The 15,960-nt window shown below is 39.5% G+C and overlaps 1 protein-coding gene across 1 annotated transcript in view; it reads left to right on the top strand.

The window, feature by feature from the left end:
- Positions 1–12,816, top strand: part of PRKCE (protein kinase C epsilon) — a 454,557-nt gene extending 441,741 nt beyond the window's left edge. The window contains exon 16 of the mRNA XM_042455912.1: positions 6,971–12,816. Within this exon, the coding sequence (XP_042311846.1) occupies positions 6,971–7,117 (147 nt within the window). The 3' untranslated portion in view covers positions 7,118–12,816. The remainder of the gene's footprint in view (positions 1–6,970) is intronic.
- The last annotated feature ends 3,144 nt before the right edge of the window (positions 12,817–15,960 follow it).

Below are 15,960 nucleotides of genomic sequence, written 5' to 3'. Positions count from 1 at the left end.
ATATATCAGAAGTTTCAGAAAAACTGGGTTAAAGTAGCCTAGAACTTTAACACCTGCTTTTTCATCTGGAACAAAAATCAGTTCTCTCTGAGTGAAGCATTTGCTAGACCAAGGGTTTCCAAACCTGAAGCTGCTTTGTGACACAAAATATGTGAGAAGAGTCCTACTCAAGAGTTCATAAAAGCATCAAAGTCAACATGTATGGAGGGGAATCACACTACTCCCTGCCTCTTCCACTGTTGTTCTCTATGTACCGAGAATAACAGTATAGAGTCCCGCCTTGATTTTTCAGGTTTTAAGATAGCATGAAATCTTCTCTGCCAAGCAGAATCAATGGAAGGAGATGGAGCTAATGAGATCCTCTTCTCACATATTAGATTTCACCTTTTCTGTAAATGCCTAGGCTAAGGAGACTGTTGAAACTATATCTTGTAGACCAGTATTTTGTACTTGCTTCAGTCTAATCAGCAGATTGCTTCATCACTAAGAACCAGGAAATAATGCAGTGGAAATGGGTCATGCATAGGAATTATATACAAGCATTCCTCAGAAAATTCTGAAATCAGCATTTCATTCCTTGGTATATGGGTGTGTCATTTGCTTGATGACAGAATCCCTGTAAATATTGGCCTAGGAATCCCATCTTAAGAACCAGCAGTTTCCTAACAGGAAGAATGTATTCTGAGAGTGGAAATTCAGGGGACAAAGTTATTAAATACATGCTTTATAAAGGATAAAACTTTCTTGAATGCTGGTTCATATTGTTACGTTTCCCCACACACACACACTTTTTTTCCTTTCTTTTTGATCAGTGGAATGCTTGCTTGAAATGCCTGCTTATATTTTAAGAAGACTCCAGTCCAGATTCTTGTGAAGCCATTCAGGTCATGGCTTCTCCTTTTGTACTGACACAGAGGGAAAAAGATAGTCATAAATAGTAGAATTATCTGGTGCATTTATTTGTTCACTGTAAGATACCTAAGGGAACCTAGTTCAAGAATTGAAAAGGAGGGCCATAAGAAACAGAAGATCGCAACTTAGGATTTTGCATCTGTCAGTCAAAATGATACTTCCAGCAGAGAAATAGGGGCATACTATTTAGGTGTAGAACAAGTGCAGGAAAGTTGTTGAACTGCAGCTCACATCAGCCCAAGCCATCATAGTAAACGGTGATCAATGCTAGGAGTTACAGTACAAGAATATCTGCAGGACTGTATCTATCTGGTGTAGGAACAGATGGCTAGATAGTAGATTGCCTTGTGATGGCCTAGGAAACTTGAAGGGTCTCCATCAAGGAAGCTGGCACATTCTCATTCATGCTTCATGAGCTATCATTTTAAGTAACTGATGCAGTATTGATGAGGATGTTTAAGTTGAGGTGAGGGATTGTTGTTGTTGTTGTTGTTGTTGTTATTTACTCTTCTAAAGACCGTTGCTTGGATCCTGATTTGCTTTTCCAGACACAGAAGGGCACCTTCCATCCATGAAAAGGAGTCCAATTTAATAGAGACAACCACTGTAGTCTCTATTAAATTCCCAATTTCCTATGATGTTCTGATGGGTTCCTGGTCTCTTCTGATCAGATTTTCAGAGGAAAAAGAAGACAGAATTTTAAAAATCTCCCCCTTGCTGTGTCCTGTGAGAGAAGTTCCACTCAGGGGAATTTAAGATTCAAGGCAGCCCATTTGGGAGGATTCGTTTTTAAATACACTATATCAAGTGGATTCCTCTAAAGCTGAGAGGAAGAGGAGGGGAAAGGCTATGCTTAGTGAAAGTGTACAATTTCAACTGAGAAAGAACCTATGAAAACCCCTTTCCTCAGGAGCTGCATATAGGAAAAGGCATTCATCCTATACTCTACTCAGACCTACTGGCATACGGAGAAACCACCAATGTTGCACACTGAGTAAATATATAAAGAAACGGTTCTCCCTGATGGGCTTACCTGGCTGTAGTGACAGTACTCCAGACAGCTCCTGTTTACACATAATGGGCAATTTCTTACTAGTTCCTGGAGAGATGGCTGTCAGAGGCATTGGTTCTAGATCCAGTTGCTTGGTTCTTCTCCATTAGCCACACACACACATTATTATTATTATTATTATCATTATTACCACCACCACTACTACTACTACCACTACTACTATTACTTTACCCACTAGGTGAGATACAACATAGATTAAAATACAATATATAGCTAAGTACATGAAATAATTTTAAAATGTTTAAAATTAACTGGGTAGGGCTGCTGGAAGTGATAGGTCTTTAATACTGTTTTAAACTCAGACAGCATATTTAGCTGTCAAATCTCTCCTGGCAGGTCATTCCACAGTCTAGGGGTGGCTGAGGAAAAGGTCCACTGGGTGACAGTTGCCAGTCTGGTCCTGGCAACCAGAAGCAAGACATATGATTGAAATAAACATCCCCCAGAGGATCTGAGTGTATATGGAAAGTATTTGGGATGGGGGGTGTACCAGCGAAGTAGTGAATTCCTCCCCTCTGCAAGTACCAAAAGCTCTAGACATGTGCAAGAATAGCTTGGAGTAACATTTGTATATGTCACTAACAGGGTGCCAGCTATATCTTTAAACTCAGTGGAATATAACTTTTCATGTGTGACAGTGTGTGTGTGTGTGTGAGCGCACACACGCACACACACAGAATTCACATGTATATGCCAATATATATTTGTGTGTGTGTGTGTGTGTGCGCGCATATATATATATATATATATATATATATATATATATATATATATTATAGCTTAAAAAGTGGATATGTTAAGTTTCCATATTTTTCAAAAACTTTTTTTCCCACTTTTTAAAATTTTGACAATCAGCTATGTTTGTTTCCCACCACTTACTTCTTTTTAAGGTTTTTAAAAATTATTTTGGACCCATTCCTTTTGTCCCATATTGTGGCCCGCAAGAGCTGTTTTTGGCTTCAGTTGGCACTCTGTGCATTAAGAAGAATATTAAAGTACTTTCTGGTACTGCAAGTATTCAGATATTTTAAAGTGAGACAGATGCTCATTATTTCCTTTTGTTGTCTTCAAGAGGTGCAGCAATGTTTTGTTTTTATTATTCATTATATCCCCTTCTCTTTCATCAAGTTTCTAGTTTTATAATATTAAGGCATGGCCAAGATCCTGGATCAGAAGATGTCTTGCAGCAGTTAACTACATTACATCTACCATCCAAAACCTCTAAAAAAACCCTTTTCTCCCCTTGAGCCCTGTCCCCAACATGTTCATTTTCTGACTGTTGAAGAGCAGCAAAGAAGCATTCAGCTATTCTCCTATAACTGGAAAAAGAGCAATGAGATTATCCTTGGGGTACACCCAGGAATTCCCATAGGAAGTCTCTTTGAAGGTGATTGTGGTCATTGCACAGTTGGTACAGAATTCTGACTTCTGCAATTTAAAAGTGAGTTTCAATGGCAGTATGTTGGGACTTGTGTCATCATAACCGAGTAACTAGATGCCGACCTATGCTCATTCTACAGTGCAGTCTTGATACCTGCTGGGGTTTGGTTCCAGGATCCCCTTTGGATACTAAAATCCATGGATGCACATGTCCAAGTAAATACAGTGGCATAGTAAAATGGTGTTCCTTATATAAAATTGCACAATCAAGGTTTGCTGTTTAGCATTTATATATATTTTGAATATTTTCAAGCTGTGGATGCTTGAATCCATGAATAAAGAATTCATGGATACAATGGATCGACTGTACACTTATTCTGCACTCTTTATCATGTCTGAAATTTAGATTCCCTGTAGGTAAGGTGGCATGTTGGTTTCACTTAGTTTCACTTACTTTGTTGTTCAATATCTTTATAAATGATTTAGGAGGTGATGGAACAGAAGGTGTGCTTATCAAATTTGCATATGATACCTAATTGGGAAGGAGGGTAGCTGATACTTCAGGGGATCTAAAGAAGACTTGATTTCTTTGAAGAAAACTTAGAAGAGAAATGAGGACTCCCCAGTCATGCCTCACTAATTCTCACTGTCTGGTGGCATATAATTTATTGGTCAAACAAATGTGGGTGCTTGTGTTTCCCTGTTACCATATTCATTATCTTATAATCTAAGTCTGCTGCACAGTGCAATATAATAAAACTATTAGTCTTAAGGGCGCCATACATGGCCTTTTGCATACCTTCCACCTGTACCAATTTGGCAAGGATAGTCCTGATTATTCCTCTGTTGTTCCACTTTTCTAGCTGCTTTTATAACACCCCAGTTATTTGCACTCAGTTAACTCAGTACAGGGGGAGAGGAGAGAAGGGATGAATTCTTGCCTTTCCCTGTAGACTGAGTCAAAAGCAAACTGCTGTAGCCTGTCCTTGCTTTTGTATTCTTCCTCTTTGAAAACCTTTGTGCTCTTGACCACACTTTCATGTTGCTTGGCCACACATATCCTGGTTTTCATTTGTGGAGCATTGGGGAGGGCGAGATTCTTGATTTAGAAATTTTGATACAATATCAAACTACATTGTTATAGCATTATTATTCTACAAATTTCTGTGGCTGCCTCCTGTGGAATTCTAGGATTTGTAGTTTAGTGAGACCTAATGGCTGCTCCCTATACCGCAAATTCCAGGATTCTACAGGAGGCAAGAATAGCAGTTAGTGGGAAAGTAGTGCTATGACAGTATAGTATGATATTCAGCTTGGTCACACCTTTATTTCAGTTCCCCTTGCTCAGACACATGGGACATTAAACCCAATCATTTTGGTAAACCAAGGTTAACATATATGATTCAGCTTGACTCAGTTGAACCTACTCCAGAGTTGCACAAAGTTTCCCAAACTGATATTGCTCCTTCTCCTGGCCATGTTAACTTACACCGTTATTTTTCCCTCTTGAGTTTCTCTCTCTTCCCTCTTCTATATATCCATCTTACCCATAATATGCAATAACCAGTAAAAAAAGGAGCTATGAAACATTTCAACAGTGATGCCACAGAAAAGGCAAAAATCATGCCAATGCTTCTACCACTTCAGTTAGCATGATTATTTTTTCCTTCCCAGACTGCAGTAGAATGACCAGCATAGACTTAGAGTAACCCTACATCAAGATAGGGTGGATATGATGCCTTGCTTTTTTTATTGAACTGAGGCCAGGAGTGTTGCAAGAGCTGCCCTGTGCTCTTGTGAGAAAGGATGATATCCAAATCAAACCAATAAATATAGGGCTACTCTCAAGTCCCATCTTGTGAAACATGATTCTGAAATCTTGCAATAGCCAAGATTACCAACCATTGTGAGATCCTTTTGATTCCCTTTTTATAGTGTCTCACCAGCACCTTGGTGGAGGTAAACGCTACCAACACCTCTTCCCACCATGGCCTCCTATCAGCTGCAGGACTGGAGGCAGGGACAATATGTGGCTGAAGAGAGCTTTATCAGTCCACACTGAATTACATAATATTCCTAGGTAGAAAAATGGCCACCAAAAAAGGACAACCGGGGGGGGGGGGGGGGAATAGAATGCAGCAGCTTGATAGTAACTCTAATATGGGAAGATGATTCAGATAGATATATCTTCTGTACATGTTTACAGATGTCATGTAAAGAAGAACTCACATTATTTATCCCACTTCTGACAGTAGTAGGAATGTATGTATAATTTTAGTACTTGCAAGTATTTCCTTGAGCTGAAGTAATTTGCTTCCATGTGTTTTTTGCACTCAAATTCATTCTAGCACTACCAATTACTTTTCTTTGTTTCATCCTGCACTGACATATAATAGTGTTATTTCTTCCTCCTTTTGAGATAGTGCTTATACCAACAACAACAAAATCCTTTCATGCTGTGGAAAAAAACAATATAAATATATAATTGTATATGAGAGCAGTGTTCTCCAATTCATGCTGACCTAATAATACCACATTTGCTTGCCTACATAAGGTGGGGAGGGGGGCAGTTTACCCAAATGTAACTAAGAACAAAATAGATGGTTTGCCTGGCAACAGTCACAGTTTTCTTGGTGAAATATATTCTGGATGTAGGACGGTGTTCAAAGGTTTTAGGAGGTATCTAAGAAAATAAACAAAATTATTGTCAATAAACACTAATTCAGAACATTATTATTATTATTATTATTAACCTTTATTTATAAAGCGCTGTAAATTTACACAGCGCTGTACATACAATCTTTTTAATTGAGATAAAGACAGAGTTTCAAAAAGTCTTTTGTGGACTACAGTTCCATGAATTCCCCAGTCAGCAGGACCAGCAACCACTTGTGTTCCAAAAAATAAAGTTTTCAAACTATGGATTAAGGGTACATCCAGACTAATTAGACCAGAAAGTTCCAGATTTTGTTCCTGTTCTTTCCAATTTCATTTTGGAGATTTATACATGTTTTGTTTATTCCAAAATATTTTCTTTCAGCTCCTGGTATGATCAGAGACTTTTTATACCAGCTCCTCAGGTCAGTTTATTTTAACCCAATGTAAAATCAGAAAGAAAGGGAACAAAATCTAGGACTTTTCAATCAGTCTGGATGTACCACTTTGTCACAATGTCATCTAATGGGCAGTGTTGTTTGCCTTCCTGTCCTGTTCAGGCCAAATTTGAAATCAACTGGTAATACCATTTACAGGCAAGATATGATTGAATCCATGCTTTACTTATCAAAATTGTTGCTGTGTAAAACCATACTATCTGCTATCTGCTGTGCCATCCCATCACTCTCAGCCTCTCAGTAAGAGTCAAACTGGCTGATCCAAAACCATTCTTGCTTCTGCGATTTTGCTTGGTCATCTACATTTTCTCTTGTATGAAGTGGCTCTTTTTATATGTCATTTCAGAAGACTGACTTCTCCTAGAAGTCAAACAAATGAAATAAAACAACTCTCACACCACCACCACTCCCCAAAACATTGTTTCTGTACTTTTGGTTGTTTGTGCCAGTAAAGTTCATCCTTCATGCATAACTTTCTGCTTTTCTTCCTCAGAAAACCAAAAGGGATGTAAATAATTTTGATCAAGACTTTACGCGAGAAGACCCAATATTAACGCAAGTGGATGAGGCCATTATAAAGCAAATCAACCAAGAGGAATTTAAAGGCTTCTCATATTTTGGAGAAGAGCTGCTGCCATAGGAGTCCTCAGCCCACCTCAGATGTGACCAAGATCACTGACACTGCAAGATGTGGTTCTGAGAAGACCTTCCAGATGGAACATCAAGAACTACTACTTTTACCATGAGCCCAGATACTCCCTATCCTTTACACTATTATCTATCTATTTATTATTTTTCTCTCATCTTTGATCTGGAGGCTCTCATAACATCTGTCTCACAAAACAATGCAAAATATTTTGTATCAGAATTTGTAAGTGTAACACATTGCTGTTGTTTCTTGCTGCTGCTGCTTTATTGTTCTCAAACTCAGTTTGAGACCTTTTTTTTAATTCCCCAAAAGGCTGCACTGCCTCCCTTTTTATTCCATGAAGGGGAGGATGCCACTGAGGTGAGCCTATAAATCAGGTTTAAGATTTGCTGTGCCAATGCAATATTGGATCCAGATTTTGAGATTTAAAGCCAGCTGTTAGTCCCAACTAGAGGGGGTCTATTGAATCAATGGGAACTTGGCAAGTCACCACTTAAGTAAATTCTATGATTCAGCAGATCTGCTCTATTTGAGACTAAGAACTGGGTTAAGAGTTTACATTGAATTAAGTACCTTTGTTTTCAGTGGGTCTGCTATATGTTTGCTAAAGTCAGGATTGAATCCATTCTGTTTTGACAGCATTGTAGAGACATTTTGACAGCTTGAGGTGTAGATCTAAAATTAGCGAGAGTTTTGCCAGTGATCTCAACAGGATGCAGATCATATCCATTGAAGGGCATATATTTAAACTGGGTAAGGTTGGATCCCAGTGAACCTCAACAAAACTTATCTCTACATTTTTTAATAAAAAGCATACTCAGAAGGTTGCTGATCTGAATGCATAACTCTTTCCCTACATGTCATTATTCCTATCAAAATCCCCTCCACTTTACTCTAGAGCAGTAGTCCCCAAACTGTGCTCTTTAAGGGATTTTGGACTTCAGTTCCCAGAATCCCAGACTATTGGCCAACATGGCTGAGGCTTCTGGGAGCTGAAGTCCAAAATTTCTTAAAGGGCACAGTTTGGGGACCACTTCTAAAGATGCATGTTTGCAGGACTAAATATATAGAGTGAGAATGTTTTTAGAGAACCATTTAGAAAAAAAAAGAAACCATTTTGAGGTGAATGGAAACAGTTGAATGAAGAAAGAATTAGGCCCACTTCCACTGCTCTCTCAAATGATTTTTTTCTTGATTAAAAGATAACATACAGTATTTTGGCTTTATTGCACATATTTTCATGAAATGTGTGCTTTTGCTTCATTGAAAAGATTGGTGCTCACATGTAGAGTCTTGTATCAGTACAGTTACATAGGACATTAAACCTAGATAGCCTTAGTGTGCAGTATCTTAAAAATGTAGGTACAAGGGCCTCATTCTAGATCAGGACTTTACAATGGAAGTAGGGGGTATTAAGCCCTTGACTCTTGCTGTAGTCTGATCAAGATCAGAGTGGCTGCCCTTGTAATTTGCCCTTGAGGAATGTGAGAAATCCGCCACTGAATCTCCAACATAGGCTGAGAGATCCTGGACTGGGAGTCGCAGCATAAAGTTCCACCTAGGCATTACTATTCACCATTTCCCCACCCACAGGAATCACCTGCCTCTTGAGCTATCCCCCCCGCCATATGTCCATTTAGTGGCCAGGAGGGAAGCAGAGGTCTACAGTGGCTAGTCTGGCTATATCTCTATAGCTAGACACAGTGCAACAAAGGTACTTCCTTGGTGTTTTCCAGACATCCCACAGGATGATGTCACTGCATCTGGCTATAGAAACATAGTTGGGCATGTGTCTGTCGCCACTCCCCACTCCCCATAGTCCTCTAAATGGATGTAATGGGAGTGCAAGAAGCATGTGAGTTTTGATGGGTTGGAAGTCATTGTGTAAGGGAGGTGCTGAATTTCTCCTTTTGCAGCAACCGAAGTCCCGTGTCACCAACAGGATGCCAGCTTTATTATGTATACCACTAAATGTAATATGGAGCACTGCAAACACTATAGACGTATTCAGAGTAAAAGCCATGTTACTCTATTTTAGCATTAGAAAGGCCTAAAGGAATCCATTAACATTTTTGAGACTAACCGGTTTATTCTAGCATAAATTCGTGGTCTCCATTTCATAAGATGCATGGAATAGACAGAGCCTTCACTCTATGTGTGGCGTGCTTATGCTAGAATAAACCAATATATGCTAAAATAAACTGGTTAGTCTTGAGGCTGCTGTGGCATCCTTTTGGTTTTTTGTTTTTGCTTTTTATAGGAAACACTATGTCAATATTTCTAATGGTCAGTGAATTTAATTTGGCTACCATGTTAATTTTAGTAAATCTTTTCACAATTGTTAGCCATTTGTTTTGGACATTCCTGGAGAAATTCACCCAGGTAAGTGGCAAATTGGTCCACACAAATACATCTCTGTAATCCAAGGATGCAATGCAAACCTGTCTTCGTTTGGTGGCTCTAACAGGTGTGCTATTCCTCAGTCAAACATGGATTGGAGTACACCCATGTTAATTTGGGGTACTCTTTAGAGTACAGTACACCCTCCCCTTATGTGGGGGATCCGTTCCGGGCCCTCCCACATAAGGGGAATCGAGTGTATGTTCAAATCCCATTAAAAATAATGGGGGGTGTGCTCCATTGTTTTGATTGGGGCTTGCCTTCTGCGTGAAGTCAAATCTATGTAAGGCAAGCCCATGTAAGGGGCGGACCAGCTGTAATAACTGGAATTTATTCAGATCTGAGAAAAGGTTTGTTCCTTGTTCAGAACAGAGGGAACAAATTTGAGAGAGAGCATTGTATCATATTGATTCATGTGAAGACAGTCATCTTAATCTTAATAGGATGTAGAAAATACCATACAATCCCTCTTGATGGATCTTCTTGAAATAGAGCATCAGACCAATACAGAACCAATAGTGTTCTAAGAGGCACATGCACACATATCTTGTGTACAGGTATTAGTATATTTTCCCACCACTTCAAATGAAAAAGCAGCTTTTTGTATGCAAAATGGAGAAGCTCTGTGCCTAAAAGGAATGGTTGAACTGAGGTGCCCCCATGCCAATCTAGCCTCTTATAGCGAACATGTTAAACAGTCCCTTCTAGCAATGGCTGTATCACTGCTTAGGATCTGATGTACAGATTTTGAGGAATGCTATAATCCCAGCAAACATTGCAGGTGAAGATTCCATGATGCTGACTTACACCTCTATGCTCTGACCTTATTAGGTGAGTAAAGGATTTGAAACCTAAGTAGAACTCAGTGTCACACTATCAAGTTGGGTCCAGCCTTGACTGTGAGTGACAAGGGGAATTGTGGGCTGTTTGGTTGTTGGCTGCCCCAAAATTACCAGTTTGAGCTCCATGCAAAAGACGTTTGAGAGAGTTCATTTCTGCCATAAGCTCCAACAGGCATAGTGCAACACTCCCATAGTTATTCTAGGAGTCTATACTAGAACGTCTGCATGCAGTTGCTTGAGAGTGAGAGCCATTGGCTACAGTGTATCTTACTTTTGAAGAATTGCACTTAATGTATAGGGGAGAAAGGTGGAATGCATTTCTAAATCTCCATGAAGTTCTTCCAGAAATCTGTTCCTGACAACCATTTATTCCTTGAATATGGACAAATCTTGCCAAGAAAACCCCACAGCAGCCTTAGGGTCGCCATAAGTAGGAAACAACTTGAAGGCACAGAACAGCAACAATGAATAGATCATTTTAGGAGGAGAAATCCTCCCTCACAACCTCTTCTCCATACTTATACCTGAACAGCTTTTCAGAATCAATGAATTGGCTATTAAGGGAATGGGGCAAAAAATACCTACAATAATCACATCTTTCCAAAGCTTTGTGACTTTAAAGAGTATTAGGAAATAGCCCAACTGCAGAAATTACAACTAATTAAAATAGCCACATTAAGCTTTCCTGAAAATATTTTTTGTAAGAATAGATAGCAGTCTTTAAGTTGTTGTTTTTCAGAAACTATACCAAAAATTTAAAACAAAACACATGCGCACACACTCACTCACACATATACAGATGCTTTATAGACAGGTATTAAAGGGCTAAAGAAAGGACAAATTCCCCAAAAGCCTATAATAGCTTTAATAAAGCAAAGTAGGTTTTCTACAGATTTTACAGCTTCTTCAGTAGGTACATGCTAATGCTGCCATAGTAAAACAATTCAAAAATTTGTGTCTGAATCACTCATGTCATTGATGCAATGGCAGGTGTGAAGAGGACTGAACAGACACTTTTCCCCGTTATGTTTCATTGTATTTTTTCATTGTATTGAATTGGAATGACTCACTTCAGTGACTTATATTTGTGTTCAATAGCAGTGTGTTACTTTGCAGGCTTTTACAAAAAAAAAAAAAAAAATGGGCATGATTTCTCCTTTGTGCATGGATCGTCCTGTCCCTCCTTCTTCCCTGATGGCTTTTGACCATGCAGAGGCTCAGCCAGGTCTTGGTAGAATTAGACCCATACATGTTTGTTTTATGTGTATCTTGCAGCCCCCTTTTCATGACTTCCTATACAGGTTGCTAGCATAGTCTGTGCAAATGAACCTGGACTGGAAGGAGCTGCAGGGCTTCAACTATGATTCATATGAGTGTCCTATAATACAGCTTGTCTGAGTGTCAAGGTAGACCAGACAGTAAATGTGTCTTTGCATTTAACATGCATTTTAAAAATGCAAACAGAAGTTCCAGAAGAGCAATTTTTGAATGGACAAGCCAAGAAAGGTTAAGTGCCCTCTTGCCGTTACAACCCGTCTTTATCAACTCCTCCAAAGGGTGTTGTTTGTAGTTTTCAAAAACCATCCATGCTAAATGGAAAAAATTAATTGAACATCCAGTCTGGTTGCATCTTCAGGCATTGCAGTGCATGTGGTCCCAGCTAAGGTTCAGAAAGGAAGAAGAGGTGATGGATCATGTGATACCGTGCTACTATACCAGGCCATGCCCAATAGTACTACTGTTCTTTTGTTTTGAATAATGTATGTGGGGAAATCTGGTATCAAACTGTGCTATATAGGAAAAATACCAAGCCAAGCAAACCCATTCATGATGTGACAGTGTTTTGAGAGACTGAAGATCAAGATTCAACGTTACAACTGACATTGCTGAGAACTGTAAATGGATTTTCTTGTTTTAAAAATAATGGTAACTCATTTGGAAAATACATTAAGCAATGTGAAGTTACCGCCTGTAGATATGCTGACAGTGTTACATACTCTTCTGAGAGTACATCCTGTGTTTTTGTGTGTGTGCGCGTGTGTGCGTGCATGTGAGTGTACCTGTATTGTTGAGATCAATGTGTGTGTGTACGTGTGTGTATATAGATATATAACTATAAATATATAGACAAATACACACACACATACACATGTACACATTTGGACCGAATGAGCAGCTAAGTTGAATCCATTATACTTGGTGCACTTGGACTTTCCAATTGCACAAAATATAGATATAAATATACAGATTGGCAGAGTGGCACTCAAGAAGCTTTTTTCTTTCTTTTTTTCCTTTTGGGGATGGGGTGGGGGGAGGGTTACCTTTTGTACAGGTGAGGATTTTGTATATACGTGTTTACTGCAAGGCCTGTGGAATTCAATGAATATAGAGGTATCAACTGCTGCATGTTCAGGCATATTATTAAAAAAAAGTTAGCCTATGAAAGAATATAATGTCTATGTGCAATACTCTGTTTGTGTATTGGTTCAAGTTACTGTCAAAGATGAGGTTTTTTTAACCCCCCTATTCATTTCTTTTTTGTTATAAAAGAAGATATAGATCTATAGTAAGCTGTACTAAATCTACTAGTTCCCTTCAAATCTATAAGAAATGATAGCCTTGTGGGGCAGATGGGGGAAGGAAGAAGAAAGGAAGAATTATTATTGACAGAGGCATTGGCTATTAGCTTGGAGACACTGACTCCTTTACCATGCTGTCTGTAGCATGGAGGATGCTGCAACAAAGTTTGTTCTTTTGCTTCTTATGCTCCAGCCAGTGTGAGCTATATGGGAGAAGCCCCATGCCAAAGCCTAAGGTCAGGATCCTTGGTATCCTTGGTCCATCTGCCATATTGGTCTCCAAAGATGCTCTTGATTTAGCAGCATTACTGGGTGGGGGGGAGATTTCAGTGAGTGGCTCCATTCAGCTATCTGATACTGCTTGTAGTATAGCTGGTCAAAACACTACAGCAAGCATAGTGTAGTGGTTTGGGTGTTGGATTATGACTAGGGTTCAATTTCTTGCTGAGCCATGGAAACCCATTGATTGACCTCGGGCAAGTCAGACTCAGCCTCAGAAAATCCTGTGACAGGATTTTTTTAAGGTCACCATAAGTCAGAAATGACTTGAAGGCACACAACAACCACACGAATAGAATCGTAGAGTTGGAAGCGATCCCCTTGACTCCAACCCCCTGCCATGCAATAGCATGAATGGGTATGTCCTATGGGCCTCACTGACAAATTCACATTGGTCAGGGCCCATCATGGAAGGAACTCCCACTGGAGTTGGCATGTTCTACTTTTCAGTAGAGACAACTGTCCTGTGTCAGCATGACCTTTTCCAAATGGCCTGGACAAGTCTCCAGTTTGGTGCCCTCTAGCTGTTGGACTGCCAACTCCCCAAATCCCCCAACCAGCTATGTCATGGGAATAGTTGAACATGGTTAGAGGACACTAAGTAGTGGAAGACTGGCCTGGAGCTTCTCATCTTACTGAAGGAGCATGAGACAAAACCGCACTGCCATTGTTCCCAGACAGCAGAAGCAGCTGGAGAAGTTGAGTACAAGATGGCATCTCAAACAGACAGGTTAGGTTAGCGTCGGATTTGCATCTGGCTGTTCACAGCCACTTTTTTGCGATAACATTCAATTCCATTACGTTTTTTTAAAAAACTCAGGTGTAATTATTATATATACATATTATATATATGTATATGTATTCATATGATGATGATTTCAAAATATTAAATATTAAGCTATATCAAGTCATGTGTTGTCTGGCTTACCAATGTAATAATGGATCAAACCTTTTAGAATAATTTAATTTATCTTTGTTAAAATGTAAGGGCTGGAGGCTGGAGGAAGAAAAGTTCTCTAGCTTCTGGAATGTAAGCACAGAGATGTCACAAAGGTTACATCATCTCATTATTTTATGTTTAGTTGTGGGAGGGGGGGGGTGGATTAGTGTGAAACAACCCATTAGTTTTCTATATGGTAACACCAGCTCTGTGTATTTCTGCCACATGTTAGCTTTGGATATCCATTGCAAGAACTGACAATGCTAAGTAGTCTTTTCCATAGACAGGGAACCTGTGGCCTTCTGGGCATTGCTTGACTGCTACTCCCATCATGCTTGTCCATTGACCCAATGGTCTGGGGTTGGTGGGAGATGTTGGCTAACAACAAATGGATAACCCAGGTTCCCTACCTCTGCCATGGGGAAGGGCAGCTTCAGAGGAGTCGCTTTCTCTAGCGGCTCATAAACTGGCTCTAATGAAGAACTTTTGTACAGTGCTTGGGATAAAAGGCCTATTTTTACAAGTGGAGATTAGCAATTCCTTCTTTTTTTAAATGTACATTCCATGATGCTGCTGTATGCAAAGTTGTGGATTGTATCACTCTCTCATTCCTGGCTATTAAAAAAAAATCTCTTAACAAACCTGTGTATTCAAAATGCTCCACCAACACCATCATTTTTTTATTTTATTTATTTTTTTATTTTTTTGCTTTGAGATGCTAAGTAGCAAAAAGCTGAAACTTAGCATGGACAAGTATTGCAACCACAATCCTGCAACTTTCGCCTCTATCAAGCAAGAGCTGTCCACGCACATAAACAGCTTTCGGTCGTACAGTGCTACCATAGTGGATGCCCATAGTGGATGCTGTGCTTGACCAAACAGATGAAAATGGCCCAGTGTGTGTCAGCATCCATGGCCACTATGTGGTTTGCATTTAGTATGGCATGTACCCACATAATGGGGCTCACTTACACTACAAAATTATAGTGTTATTATTCCCCTTTAATTGCCATGGTTACATCCTATGGATTCCTGAGATTGCGTAAGGAGAAGCATTTAGAATTCTCAGCCAGAGAGCTCAAGTACTTTCCCAAACTACAGTTCCCAGGATTCCACATGATGGAATCATGGCAGTTAAAATAAAACAATAGTGCTGTAATACTATAGTGTGAATGGGCCCCTAGATTCAAAACCAATGGAATTTAAGCATTCCACGGTGTGCAGGGTAGCATGCCAACCTTCTGCAGCAAAAGTGAATTCAGTTCCTTGCCATTTTTTATTTGGCATGTTTTGTTCTCTTTTTTGACTTGTACTTATATAAAACGAACAAGACATTCTGTTTCTTCCTCTCTCTATAAAAGTTTTTTTTTCTTTCCCCCTTCAGGTAGAGGGGAGGTTGAAAGTTGTGCAAAAGGCCAAACAAACAAAAAAATGGAAGATGTTAAGATATTTTTATAGTTTTTTGTGGGGTTTTTCAGGCTTGTGGGGCCATGTTCTAGAAGAGTTCTTTCCTGACATTTCACCAGCATCTGTGGCTGGCATCTTCAGAGAATCTGAAGCTGCCAGCCACAGTGCTGGCAAATGTCAGGAAGAAACTCCTTCTAGTGGCCACATAGCCTGAAAAACCCCACAAAAAACTATAGATGCTGGCCATGAAAGCCTTCAACTCCACGTTAGGATATTTTATTTTATTTTCCTCAGTTTTTTTTTAAAATATACATTGCTTAGTGGCGGAAAGCTATGCTTCCCCCCCACACACACACACACACACACCGTAAAAATAATGCTATCTCT

This window comes from Sceloporus undulatus, chromosome 1 (assembly GCF_019175285.1).
Source record: "Sceloporus undulatus isolate JIND9_A2432 ecotype Alabama chromosome 1, SceUnd_v1.1, whole genome shotgun sequence".
Taxonomy (NCBI): Eukaryota; Metazoa; Chordata; class Lepidosauria; order Squamata; family Phrynosomatidae; genus Sceloporus; species Sceloporus undulatus.
Note: the sequence above shows the minus strand (reverse complement) of the source record. Positions and strands in the feature narration are given on the sequence as shown.